Genomic DNA, 18,975 nt, shown 5'->3' with positions numbered 1-18,975 from the left:
GGGCTGAGGAGTGTCGCTGGAGGCTCCTGACTGGGGAGCGTCGCTGGAGGGTCTGGGCTGAGGAGCGTCTCTGGCGGCTCCGGGCTGAGGAGCGTCACTGGAGGCCTCCTGCGTGGAGCTGGGACCGGTCTCCCCGGACTGGGGAGACTTACAGGAGACTGGGTGCGCAGAACAGGCACGGGGCACACTGGGCTGTGGAGGCGCACCGGAGGTCTGGAGCTCAGGGCTGGCACACCCCGTCCTGGCTGAATGGTCACTGTAGCCCGGCACGGGCGGAGCGCTGGCACAGGGCGAACTGGGCTGTGCTGGAGCATGAGGGCTGCCGTGCGTAGAGCAGGTGCAGGGTAAGCTGGACCGAGGAGACGCACTGGTGGCCAGATGTGCTGGGCCGGCGCACTTCTCCCTGGCTGCCGGCCAACTCTCCCACGGCAACGCTGAGGAGCCCGTACTGACCACACCGGACTGTGCGTGCGTATGGGCGATACAGTGCACATTTCCGCATAGCTCGATGCTTTCCTCGTCACCCGCTCCCCACGGTAAGCACGGGGAGTTGGCTCAGGACTCCACCCTGACTCTGCCCAACTCTCTGTGTGCCCCCCCCCCCCACATTTTTGGGGGGGCTGCCTCTCGCACTTGCCTCTTGGCTTATACAGCGCCTCATAGTAACGCCGCTCTGCCTTCGCTGCCTCAAGTTCCTCCTTCAGTCGGCGATACTCCCCAGCCTGCCTCTAGGGTCCTTTCCCGTCTAATATCTCCTCCCACGTCCACGACTCCAAGTACTTCTCCTGTTGCTCCCTTCCACGCTGCTTGGTCCTTCGGTGGTGGGTGGTTCTGTCACGACCGTCAAAGGGAGTAGACCAAGGTGCAGCGTGTTGAGTGCTCATCTTCTTTTATTATGACAGAACACTTAAACAAAATAAACAAATGACAGCCAACAGTTCCGTAAGGTACATAGACTATACGGAAAACAACCACCCACAAAACCCAAAGGAAAACAGGCTGCCTAAGTATGGCTTCCAATCAGAGACAACGAAAGACACCTGCCTCTGATTGGAAACCATACTCGGCCAAACCTGGAAAACGAAACATAGAAAATGAAAACTAGAACACATTCCCCTAGAAACAAACAACCCCCAAAACACACAAAACAACCCCCCTGCCACGCCCTGGCCATTCTACTATGGCAAATTACCCTTTTCACTGGTCAGGACGTGACAAGTGCACACCAGCACTCCGACTGACTCCAACTGACAGTTGAATTTGAGGTGAGGAAGAAAGTTTCGGGTCTACCAGAGTTACTCCTATAATCTAACAATATAACGCGTATTTTTATACAAAATATTCTGATTGAAAATGAACAAACTAACCTCCTTCTCCGAGTCTAGATCAGTATAGCAGGCGCAGTAGCCATCTAACATAATGAAATGCATGTCGCTGGCATATCTCTATCTCTCTCTTGGGATAGGCCTAAGCGTCTCTTCCTTTACTGTATATAAACAGGAAACTTTGGGAAAAGGACGGGCAGACATTTTTTTATTATTCATCTGGAGCCTCCCAGCTTAACCGCTGCTATTGTGGCAAAGGCTGTTTTCCAACGTGGTGTAATGTTTTTCATGTGTATTTAATGTTCTGAACCCAATAGGAATACATCCTTTTCCTCTGCTGCTCCAAAGCCACAAGGACCTTCAAAATCTCAGCTCATTGAGCCCACATTTTCCCTCCGACTCTGTCCTTTTTTAATGTGGTTCTTCTGTGGTATCTGCAGAATATTTACACTGAACAAAAATATAAATGGAACATGCAACAATTGAAAATATTTTACTGTGTTACAGTTCATGTCAGGAAATCAGTCAATTGAAATAAATACGTTTCATTCAATTTTCTAGCAACAGCTGTGGTGGACAGTCCTGCAGTCATCACAGCTTCCCTGTGGCTCAGTTGGTAGAGCATGGTGTTTGCAACGCCAGCATGGTGTGTGCAATGCCAGGGTTGTGGGTTTGATTCCCACGTTGGGCCAGTACAAAAAAGAAAGAAAAAAATGTATGAAATGTATTTATTCACTACTGTAAGTCGCTCTGGATAAGAGTGTGTGCTAAATGACTAAAATGTAAATGATCATGCCAATTGCACGCTCCCTTAAAACTTGTGGCATTGTTGTGTAACAAAACTGCACATTTTAGAATGGCCTTTTATTGTCCCCAGCACAAGGTGTACTTGTGTAATGATCATGCTGTTTAATCAGCTTCTTGTTATGCCACACCTGTCAGGTGGATGGATTATCTTGGCAAAAGAGAAATACTCACTAACAAAGATGGATGTAAACAAATTTGTGGACAACATTTGAGAGAAATAAGCATTTTGTGCATATGGAACATTTCTGGGATCTTTTATTTCAGCTCATGAAACATGGGACCAACACTTTACATGTTGAGTTAATAATTTTGTTCAGTGTACATGTGGTGCCAGACGTTACATGGTGACATTCATGCAAACCAGACATTGACACACGCGGTACAATAGAGGTTCCTATTAGCAGAAGTGTGGACGAGTCACATGACTTTTTAAAATCTGATTCTACTGCTTGCATCAGTTATCTGATGTGGAATAGTGTTCCATGTAGTACTGGCTCTATATAGTACTGTGCACCTCCCATAGTCTGTTCTGGACTTGTGGATTGTGTAGAGACCTCTGGTGGCATGTCTTGTTGGGTATGTACAGATGTCTGAGCTGTGTGCTAGTAGTTTAAACAGACAGCTTGGTGCTTCAACATGTCAATACCTCTCACAAATACAAGTAGTGATGAAGTCAATTTCTCCTCCACTTTGAGCCAGGAGAGACTGACATGCATATTATTATTGTTTGCTGTCCTCAGGGGCGGCAGGTAGCCTAGTGGTTAGCGTCCTCTGGAAAAACAGACATGCTATGGTAATAATTACATAACCAACGTTTCAATAGTAATACAGTTGTATAGTAATCCTGTGCGAATAGGGTTTAGTGATTTTTATATAGAATCATAGGGAGGGTGAACCTTCATGAATCCTGCCCCTTTTCAAGTATCTCAGCCCATAGTTTTCCAGGCTCCGGAAGCTGGCTGACACCGGGGACCTATCTCTCCAGCTCTGTATTTCTGTCACTGCATCTTCGAGTGTGTCTACTCTCCAACCACTGTGTAAATGACTCTCCCTGGTCCCCGCAGATGACTTTCCCTGGTTCCTCCAGATGACTCTCCCTGGTCCCCCCAGATGACTCTCCCTGCTCCCCCCAGATTACTTTCCCTGGTCCCCCCAGATGACTCTCCCTGCTCCCCCCAGATGACTCTCCCTGGTTCCTCCAGATGACTTTCCCTGGTCCCCCCAGATGACTCTCCCTGGTCCCCCCAGATGACTCTTCCTGGTCCCCCCAGATGACTCTCCCTGCTCCCCCCAGATAACTCGTCCTGCTCCCCCCAGATGACTCGTCCTGCTCCCCCCAGATGACTCTCCCTGCTCCCCCCAGATGACTCTCCCTGCTCCCCCCAGATGACTTTCCCTGGTCCCCCCAGATGACTTTCCCTGGTCCCCCCAGATGACTTTCCCTGGTTCCTCCAGCCTCCGGAGGAGAGCGACACCTCATCTTCACAGCTCTCAGTCTATAACACAGCTGCTGGCACGTCCTTGGCCCCGAATGTAAATATTTGTTATCTCCCGCAAACTTGAGTGGACTATTTCATCCCTGTTTGGAAACAAACCTATTATAACGATGATTTGCTTCAGCGTTTTACTGGAGGTTTTATGTGTGTACATTTTTGTCATTCTGGAAACTTTATTCTGAAATGATTTGGACTTTTACTGTGTCTTTGTGCCATCGTGGGTTTTTGAGCAAATACACTGTTCATTGATCACATTTCCTGACTGAACCTTAGAATAACTTCAGATCACATGATGATAATCACATATTGTAGCAGGAATTATATATAGTCATTTCTTTCAGCAAACTTCAGGATGATCATTGCCAGCATTAGATATTAACATGGCATGAGTATTGCGCTACACATCCAAAAGTGGAGTTTTTCCTGTTTTATTTTTGTTTTGTTTTTATACAAACATGAGTCATGTTCACCTGGTGAAATGTTGTTAGGGTATCTGCAAGGCTTGTGATACAAATGGTGGGCAATTAAATCCCCTGACCCTTCCAATCTCCCGTCACCTGTGACACATGACTAATTAGTGCCCACCATTGAGAGGGGGGTCCAGGTGGGGTGCTGCTCACCTGATTGCTGGGGTGACCTGCTGGGTTGCAGTTTTCAGCAGCCATGGCTGTGTCGTGTCTGCATCATGAAGACGGGTGCACCATCAAACCATTAGCAGGTGGGCACACAAATACACACAGCTCTACGGGGCTAATTAGCTGGGTCACTATTGGCATCCACAGCTCTATCTGGACCATCAAAGGAAACCTTTTATTTTTTGACTTTTGCATGCCCGAGAGACAAGGTGCAGCAGAAATGAAAAGTTCACATGAGGAAAAAGGCCCAGCTTTGAGTTGAGCGAATGAGAGCTGCTTGATTTCCCTCAAGAGCTGCTCCTATTTTCCTCATGTCTCTCCCAATGGAGGAAATCAATCACATGATACTTATTGAGAGTGTGACCTTTGACCTTGAGAGTACCACCCCTGTTCATTAGGAAACAATTGAGAGCATCTCTCCTCTCCAAATTGAGGGGGTTTGGGGGACAGGTATTTGAACTAGTGATCCTCCTTATTATGGATGACGTCTGAAATCTCTGTTTACAGCTTACTTACCATAACGCATCCCCACGTCATCCCACCTCTGCACCGAGGAGAAGAGTGGCTGGGTAGTGGAGATGTCAATTCTCGAAGTGCGGGAATAGAGTTCTGATTTTATTTTGTTGACATGGCTTGGTTTATATATATATATATATATATATATGTGTGTGTGTGTGGGTGTGCGCGCGTGCGTGTGTGTGAGAGAGAGAGAAAGGGAGAGAGAAAGGGAGAGAGAAAGAGAGAGAACAGGAGATAGAAAGAGAGAGAATGGGAGAGAGAACAGGAGACAGAACAGGAGAGAGAAAGAGAGAGAATGGGAGAGAGAAAGAGAGGGAGAATGGGAGAGAGAAAGAGAGGGAGAATGAGAGAGAGAGACGAAGAGAGAAAGAGATAATGCCTATAGTTGTGTATAGTTGTTTTAACCATGAACTATATCAAACAGTACATATTCTAATAGCCATATTCCAAAGGGGATATATTCAGTTATGTCTCTTTGGATGATTTTCATTTCAGTCCTCCTAAGACAATAGTCTGTGGAAATCAGATATCACCCCACTTGTGACCTCATAAAACCAATGGATTATTTTCTTTAGTAAACAGATTCTCAATACTGGCTGATGTTGAAAATACTCTTGATTGGAATTGTGCCTTCTTAATGGAACAATGATGTTTACATAGGTCTGTGTTAAAAGCTGAAACTCAATACGTGTTCCTAAGGGTCAATAAAAATCATGGCCAAAGAATAGAGCATCATTACCATGCTCCCTACTGCAATTCAGCTCTGAATTAGGCTTTGACTATAGAAACTGGATTTCTGTTTGTTTATAGGTCACACATAATGAAGCTTCCTTTTATGACCAAATGAGAATGAGGTATTATTAGAGATCTCTGTCAACACAAGAGGCAGATATTCCGTCTGATGCAATATCCAGTTTTACCCGTTGACTCTGCATTTTCCATGGATGCCAGATAGCCTGAGTTTCGTGTAGAATATAGATTGGTGAACCTCCACCCCCTTGTTAACTCAAAGCAGAGGAGGGCGTTGTAGCGATCAACCTCTCAGCCTCCTTAACGCTGGGTTGATTTCACTCATCCATGAAAAACTCCCAGGAAGCCTCCAGTAAGCCAATATTCATTAGGTTCAATAAACCTGAAGAGAAAGACGCGTTTGGTCTGTTCGACCCAGTGGATAATGCAGTCTCTCCAACATGGTGAAACGATAGGTTTTGACTGACGATTCCTAACACCACCAGTTATTGGTGGGTAATTGACCTCACTCCCACACTATTGATTTTGAGATGCCTGGGTAATTCATTTGAAAACTGGGCTGCTGTTGGGGCAAGCAACTAAAGGATAGTGCAGCAATGATGAGATGTCATTTCATGGACAGTGAACTAGACGTTGTGTATGGATATCTAAGAGTCAACTTGGTCTCATAATAGAACCTTAAAGAAATTCAGATTCGCAACAGCCTAGTTTACAGTATATGCAAGCGAGTGTTAGGATAAAGTTAGGTCTAGGCATGCTAGCGAGTGTTAGGATAAGGTTAGGTTTAGGCATGCTAGCGAGTGTTAGGATAAGGTTAGGTTTAGGCATGCTAGCGAGTGTTAGGATAAGGTTAGGTTTAGGCATGCTAGCGAGTGTTAGGATAAGGTTAGGTTTAGGCATGCTAGCGAGTGTTAGGATAAGGTTAGGTTTAGGCATGCTAGCGCGTGTTAGTATAAGGTTAGGTTTAGACATGCTAGCGAGTGTTAGGATAAGGTTAGGTTTAGGCATGCTAGCGAGTGTTAGGATAAGGTTAGGTTTAGGCATGCTAGCGAGTGTTAGGATAAGGTTAGGTTTAGGCATGCTAGCGAGTGTTAGGATAAGGTTAGGTTTAGGCATGCTAGCGAGTGTTAGTATAAGGTTAGGTTTAGGCATGCTAGCGAGTGTTAGGATAAGGTTAGGTTTAGGCATGCTAGCGAGTGTTAGGATAAGGTTAGGTTTAGGCATGCTAGCGAGTGTTAGGATAAGGTTAGGTTTAGGCATACTAGCGAGTGTTAGGATAAGGTTAGGTTTAGGCATGCTAGCGAATGGTTAATGCAATGGTTAGGCTAAAAGTTAGAAAACAAAAACACCTGGATTCAAACAGCATCGGCCCGTATGAGGATATTCCAGTATGCTTGTTTCATTAGAGTAACGATATTGGGACAAGTTACAAATATGTCTCAGTGCTGCCATCTCTGTCATGGCCACCCAAAGTACATGCTCTAAACTCATCTTGCCTGTGTGTGTGCTGTATCGTGTGTATGTATATATGTGTATCTGTACGCACGTGTGTGTGTGTATGAGCAGCAGGATGCACTCACTGCAGGTGGACTCGGTGCAGCGCTGGATGGAGGACCTGCGTCACATGACGGAGGTGGAGTGCATGTGTGTTCTGCAGGCCAAGGCCATTGGCGTGGAGGAGGATGCCCAGGGTGAGCTCATCGTGGCCACGCATGACCATGTGGCCCGCGACAACCTGCAGACGCTGCTGCGGCGGGCGCTGGTTGTCAGCACGGAGCTGGGCAAGATGTTCCAGCGGCTGGAGAAGGGCCGCTGGCAGCGGGTCCACAGCACGGCCGTCCGGGCCAACTGCCACGTGCGCTCGCTGGTGCACGAGTATAGAGCCGCCCGTAATACCCCCTCAGAGATGCAGAAGGTGAGGATGGAGGGAGAAGTGGACTGGTCTGGGTAGGAGGGAGGGAGGGAGGGGGGAGAAGTGGACTGGTCTGGGTAGGAGGGAGGGAGGGAGGGAGGGAGGGAGGGAGGGAGGGAGGGAGGAGGGAGAAGTGGACTGGTCTGGGTAGGAGGGAGGGAGGGAGGGAGGGAGGGAGGGAGGGAGGGAGGGGAAGTGGACTGGTCTGGGTAGGAGGGAGGGAGGAGGATGGAGGGAGAAGTGGACTGGTCTGGGTAGGAGAGAGGGAGGAAGGGAGGGAGGGAGGAGGGAGAAGTGGACTGGTCTGGGTAGGATGGAGGGAGGGAGGGAGGGAGGGAGGAGAAGTCGACTGGTCTGGGTAGGAGGGAGGGAGGGAGGGAGGGAGGGAGGGAGGGAGGGAGGGAGGGAGGAGAAGTGGACGGGTCTGGGTAGGAGGGAGGGAGGAGGATGGAGGGAGAAGTGGACTGGTCTGGGTAGGAGAGAGGGAGGGAGGGAGGGAGGGAGGGAGGGAGGGAGGGAGGGAGGGAGGAGAAGTGGACTGGTCTGGGTAGGAGGGAGGGAGGGAGGGAGGGAGGGAGGGAGGGAGGGAGGGAGGGAGGGAGGGAGGGAGAAGTGAACTGGTCTGGGTAGGAGGGAGGGAGGGAGGGAGGGAGGGAGGGAGGGAGGGAGGGAGGGAGGGAGGGAGGGAGGGAGGGAGGAGTGGACTGGTCTGGGTAGGAGGGAGGGAGGAGGATGAGGGAGAAGTGGACTGGTCTGGGTAGGAGGGAGGGAGGGAGGGAGGGAGGGAGGGAGGGAGGGAGGGAGGGAGGGAGGGAGGGAGGGAGGAGAAGTCGACTGGTCTGGGTAGGAGAGAGGGAAGGAGGGAGGGAGGGAGGGAGGAGGGAGAAGTGGACGGGTCTGGGTAGGAGGGAGGGAGGGAGGGAGAAGTGGACTGGTCTGGGTAGGAGTGAGGGAGGGAGGGAGAAGTGGACTGGTCTGGGTAGGAGGGAGGGAGGGAGGAGGGAGGGAGGAGTGGACTGGTCTGGGTAGGAGGGAGGGAGGAGGATGGAGGGAGAAGTGGACTGGTCTGGGTAGGAGGGAGGGAGGGAGGGAGGGAGGGAGGGAGGGAGGGGAAGTGGACTGGTCTGGGTAGGAGGGAGGGAGGAGGATGGAGGGAGAAGTGGACTGGTCTGGGTAGGAGAGAGGGAAGGAGGGAGGGAGGGAGGAGGGAGAAGTGGACTGGTCTGGGTAGGAGGGAGGGAGGAGGGAGAAGTGGACTGGTCTGGTTAGGAGGGAGGGAGGGAGGGAGGGAGGGAGGGAGGGAGGGAGGAGGGAGAAGTGGACTGGTCTGGTTAGGAGGGAGGGAGGGAGGGAGGGAGGGAGGGAGGGAGGGAGGAGGGAGAAGTGGACTGGTCTGGTTAGGAGGGAGGGAGGGAGGGAGGGAGGGAGGGAGGGGAAGTGGACTGGTCTGGGTAGGAGGGAGGGAGGAGGGAGAAGTGGACTGGTCTGGGTAGGAGGGAGGGAGGGAGGTAGAAGTGGACTGGTCTGGGTAGGAGGGAGGGAGGGAGGGAGGGAGGGAGGGAGGGAGGAGGGAGAAGTGGACTGGTCTGGGTAGGAGGGAGGGAGGGAGGTAGAAGTGGACTGGTCTGGGTAGGAGGGAGGGAGGGAGGGAGGGAGGGAGGGAGGGAGGAGGGAGAAGTGGACTGGTCTGGTTAGGAGGGAGGGAGGGAGGGAGGGAGGGAGGGAGGGAGGGGAAGTGGACTGGTCTGGGTAGGAGGGAGGGAGGAGGGAGAAGTGGACTGGTCTGGGTAGGAGGGAGGGAGGGAGGGAGGGAGGGAGGAGGGAGAAGTGGACTGGTCTGGGTAGGAGGGAGGGAGGGAGGTAGAAGTGGACTGGTCTGGGTAGGAGGGAGGGAGGGAGGGAGGGAGGGAGGGAGGGAGGGAGGGAGAAGTGGACTGGTCTGAGTAGGAGGGAGGAGGATGGAGGGAGGGAGGGAGAATGGACTGGTCTGGGTAGGAGGGAGGGAGGGAGGGAGGGATGGAGGGAGGAGGGAGGGAGAAGTGGACTGGTCTGGGTAGGAGGGAGGGAGGGAGGGAGGGAGGGAGGGAGGGAGGAGGATGGAGGGAGAAGTGGACTGGTCTTTGTAGGAGGAAGGAGGATGGAGGGAGACGTGGATTGGTCTGGGTAGGAGGGAGGGGGATGGAGGGAGAAGTGGACTGGTCTGGGTAGGAGGGAGAAGTGGACTGAAAATGTACCACGTTTCAATACTGGGAATAATTCAGATATTATCCAGAGAGTCCAGGGAAATACTGCAAAATCGGAAGTCCCCATTTAAAGCTGTTCAAAACCAAGATATGGTCACTATGCCAGGGTTCTCCCCAAATAAGAGGGGCTCTGTGACCCTTGTCAGCTTGGCTGCGCAACTATGTAAAGATTTCAGAGCAAATTAAACTGATATTTAGTAATAATGGGGTAATTATCTTTGATCGCTAATTACATTGTTGTGATTTGCGAAACAGGCCGTTCATAGATTCAAAGCATTATCATGTTCCTCAATTAATTCAGCACATTTCAGCAGTAGGCTATCTCAATAGAGAATGTGCTCAGGACGCACCCCGAGTAGGCTGTAGCATTGTCAAATCGTAGAAACGTTTTAACTCCCGAGTGGTGCAGCGGTCTAAGACACTACATCTCAGTGCTAGACGTGTCACTACAGACCTTGGTTCGATCCCGGGCTATATCATAACTGGCCGTGATTGGGAGTCACATAGGGTGCCGCACAATTGGCCCAGCGTCGTCCGGGTTCGGGGAGGGTTTGGTCGGGGTAGTCCGTCATAATATTTTGTTCTTAACTGACTTGCCTAGTTAAATAATTTAAAAAAACAGCAGTCAAACAAAAGTCAAAGGACTACAGTTGCTATAAATGCTAATGACAGAATATCTCCTATATTTGGCTAGATGGAGTTGATGATAATACAAATAGCAGCGCAGCTCATGAATAACGGGGAGATGAAGAGAGGATATGGTTTAAATATCAATGCATCTTAACGGGTACCAACTCTAATATCTGCTCTCATAAAGTTTATTGATTACACATTCTCTAGCGAAGCTCTCATATGGGTAGCAATACGAGACAGCGCAGAGTAGTCAGGGAAATGTTTTAGCTGTATTTTGACATGCATAGGCAAAAGACGTGGTTTGATAATGCAACCTATGGATTACAGAATAAAGTTAGGAATTTGTATGTGCGATAGGAGTCAGGATTTGGGTTGTTTAGCTTCTTCTCTGCTGTACATTTGAACATTGGACGCATGTAAATTTTCCCTATTACAGATCACATAAGCTATTCATGCCAAGAGCAAAATTCTGACTAAAATAATCTGAAAATGAGTCTCTGAGAGCCCCCTGTCTGGTTCCATCTTGGACGGGCTGAGCCTCTCCCTCCAGTAGTTCGTGCAGGTTTCCCGTCAAGTGGAATCACAGTTGCGCCGTATGATACGGAGTACTCACTTTATCCACTTTGAAATGAAGCAGTGGAAGTTCCGCTTCTGTTACATCCCACAGGACATTTTGTGCGGTTCTCTGTGTGTGCATAAAGGGATGACCACTAATTGGAGAATTACATTGTTTTCTGCTTTGTGTGGGTGTTCTACTTTCTGTGTGTGTCTAATGTTTGTCTCATTGTACCCTGAAATGTGTGTTCCTCCTCTTTGAGTGCAGTATGAGAAGTCTTTGCTTGAGAAGTGCATGGAGCTGACCACCATAACAGAGAAGTAAAACATTCATACAAAAACTTTTAATGACCTCTGAATATTGTCGTACACATTTGAATACAGTAGCTCACTAAGTGTTTATGTTCAAGGTTTATCCAAACCCTCTCTTCTACAGATGCCTTCATACTGAGGACGAATTCTTCCTGAAGTCCATGAGGGAGGCCATTAATGAGATTCTCACCGATGTCAGTGATTCATTCAGCCACATGATTGACATGGCCCTGGCCAATGAGATCCAGGTATGAGGCTTTGACCACACCCATAACTCTCTTTTTTAGTTAGAATTAGGCCTTCAACACAAATCAAATCAAATTCAAATTTTAATGGTCACATACACATGGTTAGCAGATGTTAATGCGAGAGTAGCGAAATGCTTGTGCTTCTAGTTCAAAACGTGCAGTAATATCTAACAAGTAATCTAACAATTTCACAACAACTACCTTATAAACACAAGTGTAAAGGAATGAATAAGAATATGTACATATAAATATATGGATGAGCGATGGCCGTGCGGTATAGGCAAGATGCAGTAGATGGTATAGAGTACAGTATATACATATGAGATGAGTAATGTAGGGTATGTAAACATTATATAAAGTGGCATTGTTTAAATTGACTAGTGATACATTTATTACATCCAATTCTTAATTATTAAAGTGGCTAGAGATTTGAGTCAGTATGTTGGCAGCAGCCACTCAATGTTAGTGATGGCTGTTTAACAGTCTGATGGCCTTGAGATAGAAGCTGTTTTTCAGTCTCTCGGTCCCCGCTTTGATGCACCTGTACTGACCTCGCCTTCTGGAGGCAGTGGCTCGGGTGGTTATTGTCCTTGATGATCTTTTTGGCCTTCCTGTGACATCGGGTGGTGTAGGTGTCCTGGAGGGCAGGTAGTTTGCACCCGGTGATGCGTTGTGCAGACCTCACTACCCTCTGGGGAGCCTTACGGTTATGGGCGGAGCAGCTGCCGTACCAGGCGGTGATACAGCCCGACAGGATGCTCTCGATTTTGCATCTGTAAAAGTTTGTGAGTGTTTTTGGTGACAAGCCAAATTTCTTCAGCCTCCTGAGGTTGAAGAGGCGCTGTTGCGCCTTCTTCACCACTCTGTGTGGGTGGACCATTTCAGTTTGTCCGTGATGTGTACCCCGAGGAACATAAAACCTTCCACCTTCTCCACTATTGTCCCGTCAATGTATATAGGGGGCTGCTCCCTCTGCTGTTTCCTGAAGTCCACGATCATCTCCTTTGTTTTGTTGACATTGAGTGTGAGGTTATTTTCCTGACACCACACTCTGAGGGCCCTCACCTCCTCCCTGTAGGCCGTCTCGTCATTGTTGGTAATCAGGCCTACCTCTGTAGTGTCGTCTGCAAGCTAGATGATTGAGTTGGAGGCGTGCATGGTCATGCTGCGTGGTATTTTGGTATTTTGTGTTCAAGAACTTCAAGTGGAGCCAATGCTTTTTCATTGCCAAAAGTATGAAAACAAACGGTTCGTCTTTTGACGAACAAACATGTCCGAAAATAGTTGAGTTGTACTTTTGACAGACAAAAACGGACGGCGATGTCATATACGATTTCATCCGTGTTCATGCATCTGAGTGTGGCCGTAGCCTTATTCCTTCTTGATGTGTTTGATACACACACACACACACACACACACACACACACACACACACACACACACACACACACACACACACACACACACACACACACACACACACACACACACACACACACACACAGTCCACAATCTTTCCCATTCCTGACAAGCCTGTAAGTCTCCCTGATGTATTGTTATACTAAAAACCAACTATCACAGTTCAGGAAGGGTGAGTACAAAGGTAAACATTTGCTCAGTTTAATATAGCCACTATAATAGGTGATTACATCATTCCTGTATCGCTGGTTTGGAATAATGAGAACCAATAGAGATTTCATTGTACTTTCTACTCGATTCACTCCAGTGTTAATTTGCTAAATTAATTACTTCGCTACTATGGCCTATTTATTGCCTTACCTCCTCATGCCATTTGCATACACTGTATATAGACTTTTTTTCTATTGTGTTATTGACTGTACGTTTGTTTATTCCATGTGAAACTCTGTGTTGTTGTTTGTGTCGCACTGCTTTGCTTTATCTTGGCCAGGTTGCAGTTGTAAATGAGAACTTGTTCTCAACTAGCTTACCTGGTTAAATAAAGGTGAAATACATTTTTTTAAATGATATTAAATGATCACAACAGTATGAACTGCAGTATGAACTGCAGTGGTGTAAAGTACTTAAGAGTGCGTTCGTAAATTCAATCTGGAGTGCGCTCAGAATGCCCGGGCGTTCTGAGCGTTCTGGGCGTTTGTAAATTCAGAGCGTTGTCAGATTGTCCGTTCGTAAAATCAGGAGTAGGGTTGATCCGAGGGTTCTAGCCACACAACGGCAGTCAAGCACCCAAGCTAACTGGCTAACGTTGGCTAGCTTGCTAGCTATTTCCAGAAAGAAATGAGAGAACACCTCTCTCTGACCATTTTACTCGCCTTAGCAGAGCTGGTTAGGCTGTTTTCATGTTATCAAGGGTGTTGGTGCCTGTAACTGTGCTGCTGGAAACAATTTAATGACGTTTTTTTTGTCAACGTTTAGTGACACCGGCCCTATTCAACGGGTGTTGAGCGTTCGTAAATTCGTCAGTTATTCTGCGCTCTGGCACACTCAGACGAGAGTGCTCTGAAATCGGAGTAGATAGCCAGAGTGAATTTACGAACGCACCCTAAGTAAAAATACTTTCAAGTACTTTACTTTACTATTTATATTTTGGACAACTTTAACTTACTCCAATGCATTCCTAATGAAAATAATTTACTTTTTACTCCATACATTTTCCCTGACACCCAAAAGTACATTTTGAATGCTTAGCAGGACAGGAAAATTGTCAAATTTGCGCACTTATCAAGAGAACATCCTTCCCTACCGCCTCTGATCTGGCGGAATCACTAAACACAAATGCTTAGTTTGTAAATTATATCTGCGTGTTGGAGTGTTCCCCTGGCAATCGGTACATTTTAAAAACAAGAAAATAGTGCGGTCTGGTTTGCTTAATATAAGGAATTTGAAATTATATATACTTTTACTTTTGATACTTAAGTATATTTTAGCAATTACATTTACTTTTAATACTTAACTATATTTAAAACCAAATACTTTTAGACTTTTACTTAAGTAGTACTTTACTGGGTGACTTTCACTTTTACTTGAGTAATTTTCTATTAACATTTTTTACATTTTACATTTTAGTCATTTAGCAGACGCTCTTATCCAGAGCGACTTACAGTAGAGAATGCGTACATTTCATACATTTCATTTCATACATTTTTTTATTTTATTTTTTATTTTTTATTTTATTTTATTTTTTCTCTGTGCTGGCCCCCCATGGGAATCAAACCCACAACCCTGGCGTTGCAAACACCATGCTCCTCCACTGATGAACTGGTATTAACGAATTGCATGTTGCGTTCAATAGAAAATGTAACCCTTATTCAGATAATTCATTTACGCTCAGTTAAAATATCCATAATAGAATCATTAATTAGTTCTAATATTGATCTTCTACATCGTATAAATTCAGAACTTACTCCTTTCATTGAAATTTCACTTTGCTGTTTCCCTTTCGGAAAAGAGATGTCTCAATGGTATGTCAGTGGTTTTGTCATGGCACTCGTGTGTGTGTGTGTGTGTGTGTGTGTGTGTGTGTGTGTGTGTGTGTGTGTGTGTGTGTGTGTGTGTGTGTGTGTGTGTGTGTGTGTGTGTGTGTGTGTGTGTGTGTGTGCCGGTCCTCTCCAGATCCTGATCAGGCAGATTGAGTCGTCAGACAGTGTGTACACCATAGGCAGTAACATCAGCAACCTGCTCTCCCTCACCCAGGACGGCCCGCAGCTCTGCAGAATCATCGCTAAGGTGAGACACACCCCTCTGTCTGCATATACGTAGGATTACGGTCATCTGAGGGGATGATGTTCTGGGCCGTGTTCATTAAGGAACACAACTGATATTTTTTTTTACATATCATGCGACGGTAGTGCCAAATGAACATGACCCTGCTACAATCCCCATGTTCACACAGTTCCACCTCTCTTGGCCATCCACTTCCCCATCCCTCCACCTCTCTTGGCCATCCACTTCCCCATCCCTCCACCTCTCTTGGCCATCCACTTCCCCATCCCTCCACCTCTCTTGGCCATCCACTTCCCCATCCCTCCACCTCTCTTGGCCATCCACCTCCCCATCCCTCCACATGAACCATTGGCCCAATCCCAAACAGATCCATGGGCCCTTGTAAATCCCTGTTCACTCCTCCCTGCAGACCGTAAAGGAGCTAAGGATCGGTTTGTGATTGGGCAATCAGTCCTGCCACCTACCACCCACGTACCATACTATACATATACAGTATATCTCTACAGCTACATAGTCATATCCTCCAAGAGATAAGAGGGGACAGGCCAGACAATACATCACTGTGGTCATTAGAGGGGACAGGCCAGACACTACGTCCCTGTGGTCATTAGAGGCGACAGGCCAGACACTACATCCCTGTGGTCATTAGAGGGGACAGGCCAGACACTATATCCCTGTGGTCATTAGAGGGGACAGGCCAGACACTACATCCCTGTGGTCATTAGAGGGGACAGGCCAGACACTACATCCCTGTGGTCATTAGAGGGGACAGGCCAGACACTACGTCCCTGTGGTCATTAGAGGGGACAGGCCAGACACTACGTCCCTGTGGTCATTAGAGGGGACAGACCAGACACTACGTCCCTGTGGTCATTAGAGGGGACAGGCCAGACACTACTTCCCTGTGGTCATTAGAGGGGACAGGCCAGACACTACGTCCCTGTGGTCATTAGAGGGGACAGGCCAGACACTACATCCCTGTGGTCAATAGAGGGGACAGGCCAGACACTACGTCCCTGTGGTCATTAGAGGGGACAGGCCAGACACTACATCCCTGTGGTCATTAGAGGGGATAGGCCAGACACTACATCCCTGTGGTCATTAGAGGGGACAGGCCAGACACTACATCCCTGTGGTCATTAGAGGGGACAGGCCAGACACTACATCCCTGTGGTCATTAGAGGGGACAGGCCAGACACTACATCCCTGTGGTCATTAGAGGGGACAGGCCAGACACTACATCCCTGTGGCCATTAGAGGGGACAGGCCAGACACTACATCCCTGTGGTCATTAGAGGGGACAGGCCAGACACTACGTCCCTGTGGTCTTTAGACAATCAGATGCTTCCAGGATGCTCTTGATAAGACTCTTCCGGGTGGGAGACTCAGCCCATCAACTTAACACAAGTGCACACACACACACACACACACACACACACACACACACACACACACACACACACACACACACACACACACACACACACACACACACACACACACACACACACACACACACACACACATAAACACACATGCATAAATGCATACACATTACACACAAAAGCATAGCTTCCTTGTTGCCAGATGAGATCAGTAGTGTCAGTTCCCATTAGGAATGGGCATTGATCACACAGACTGCCTGCCTCTGTTTAATCTATCACTCCCCTCTACCTTCTCTCATACAGCATCTCTGTCTCTCTCTCTCTCTGACTCTGTTTCTCTCTATTGTGAGAGGGGGGTTGGATAAGAAATAATTCCTGGACCTCCCGAGTGGCGCAGCGGTCTAAGGCACTGCATCACAATGCTTGAGGCGTCACTACAGATCCGGGTTCGATCCCAGGCTGTATCACAATCGGGCATGACTGGGAGTCCCACAGGGCGGCACACAATTGGCCCAGCTTTAGGGGAGGGTTTGTCCGGGGGGCTTTACTTGGCTCATCGCGCTCTAGCAACTCCTTGTGGCGGCTTCGGTCGTCAGTTGGACGGTGTTTCCTCTGACACATGGCTGCGTCTGGCTTCCGGGTTAAGTGGGCGGGTGTTAAGAAGCACATGTTTCAGAGGACGCATGACTCGACCTTCGCCTCTCCCGAGCCTGTTGGGGAGTTGCAGCGATGAGACAAGATCGTAATTCGATTGCAATTGGATTTGCATACCGCCCCAACAGATTCACAGATGACGCAATCACACTCCACACTGCCATTTCCCACCTGGACAAAAGGACACCTAAGTGACTATGCTGTTCATTGACTAAAGTTCAGCGTTCAACACCATAGTGCCCACAAAGCTCATCACTAAGCTATAGACTCTAGGACTAAACATCTCCCACTGCAACTGGATCCTGGACTTCCGGACGGGCCGCCCCCAGGTGGTAAGAGTGGGCAACAACACATATGCCACGTTGATTCTCAACATGGAGGCCCCTCAGGGGTGCGTGCTTAGTCCCCTCTGTTCACCCACGATTGCGTGGCCAAGCACGACTCCAACACCATCATTAAGTTTGCTGACGACACAACAGTGGTAGGCCTGATCACCGACAACGATGAGACAGTCTATAGGGAGGAGGTCAGTGACCTGGCAGTGTGGTGCGCCTTGAGGTTGGATGCCAAGCAGTTGTCTTAACAAGTGGTGATGCAGCCAGTCCAGATGCTCTCAATGGGGCCGAGCTCCCTGCCATCCAGGATCTCTATACCAGGTGGTGTCAGAAGAAGGCCCTAAAAATTGTCAAAGTTTCCAGCCGACCAGTCATAGACTGTTCTCTCTGCTACTGCACAGAAAGCGGTACCGATGCACCAAATCTGGAACCAACAGGACCCTGAACAGCTTCTACCCTCAAGCCATAAATTGCTAAATAGTTAATTAAATAGTTAACCAAATAGCTACCAGGACTATCTGCATTGACCCTTTTTGCACAAACTTTTTTTAACTCATCACATACCTTGCTGTTGCTGTTTACTATCTAATTATTTTATTTACCTTTATTTCAACAGGGAAATCATATTGAGACTAAAGTGTCTTTTACAAATGAGCCCTGTACAATACAAAAAAGAAGCATGTACAACAGCCATGTATAGATACACATAAACAAAGACAATATACACATTAAAAACACATATAGATACACATAAACAAAGACAATATACACATTAAAAACACATATAGATACACATAAACAAAGACAATATACACATTAAAAACACATATAGATACACATAAACAAAGACAATATACACATTAAAAACACGTATAGATACACATAAACAAAGACAATATACACATTAAAAACACATATAGATACACATAAACAAAGACAATATACACATTAAAAACACATATAGATACACATAAACAAAGACAATATACACATTAAAAACACATATAGATACACATAAACAAAGACAATATACACATTAAAAACACATATAGATACACATAAACAAAGACAATATACACATTAAAAACACATATAGATACACATAAACAAAGACAATATACACATTAAAAACACATATAGATACACATAAATAAAGATAATTTACACATTAAATACACATATAGATACACATAAATAAAGACAATATACACATTAAATACATATATATAGATACAAAACACAGTCAATTAAAACAAACACATACTCCATTATTATAAAAATCATCTGTCAGTTGTCTGAATTTGCCGAGGGACTTTAAAGCATCCAATGTAATCGTCTTTTGGAGATGATTCCGAACATAGGGTGCAAGGAAATGAATGGCCGATTTAGAGAAATATGTGTGCATATAACATAATATGTGCCTCAATAACCTTGTACCCCTGCACATTGACTCAGTACTGGTAC

At 47.2% G+C, this 18,975-nt stretch overlaps 1 protein-coding gene across 2 annotated transcripts in view; it reads left to right on the top strand.

The window, feature by feature from the left end:
• The window catches only part of LOC115192804 (protein inscuteable homolog), an 89,232-nt gene that overhangs the window by 47,388 nt on the left and 22,869 nt on the right, over positions 1–18,975 (top strand). Inside the window, exons 3-6 of one of the 2 annotated variants that reach the window (XM_029751664.1) lie at positions 7,099–7,447; positions 11,144–11,196; positions 11,312–11,435; positions 15,027–15,140. In XM_029751664.1, the coding sequence (XP_029607524.1) occupies positions 7,099–7,447; positions 11,144–11,196; positions 11,312–11,435; positions 15,027–15,140 (640 nt within the window). The remainder of the gene's footprint in view (positions 1–7,098; positions 7,448–11,143; positions 11,197–11,311; positions 11,436–15,026; positions 15,141–18,975) is intronic. The other variant, XM_029751665.1, reaches the window with a different exon arrangement.

This window comes from Salmo trutta, chromosome 4 (assembly GCF_901001165.1).
Source record: "Salmo trutta chromosome 4, fSalTru1.1, whole genome shotgun sequence".
Lineage (NCBI taxonomy): Eukaryota > Metazoa > Chordata > Actinopteri > Salmoniformes > Salmonidae > Salmo > Salmo trutta.
This window is presented reverse-complemented; position numbering and strand designations above follow the sequence as displayed.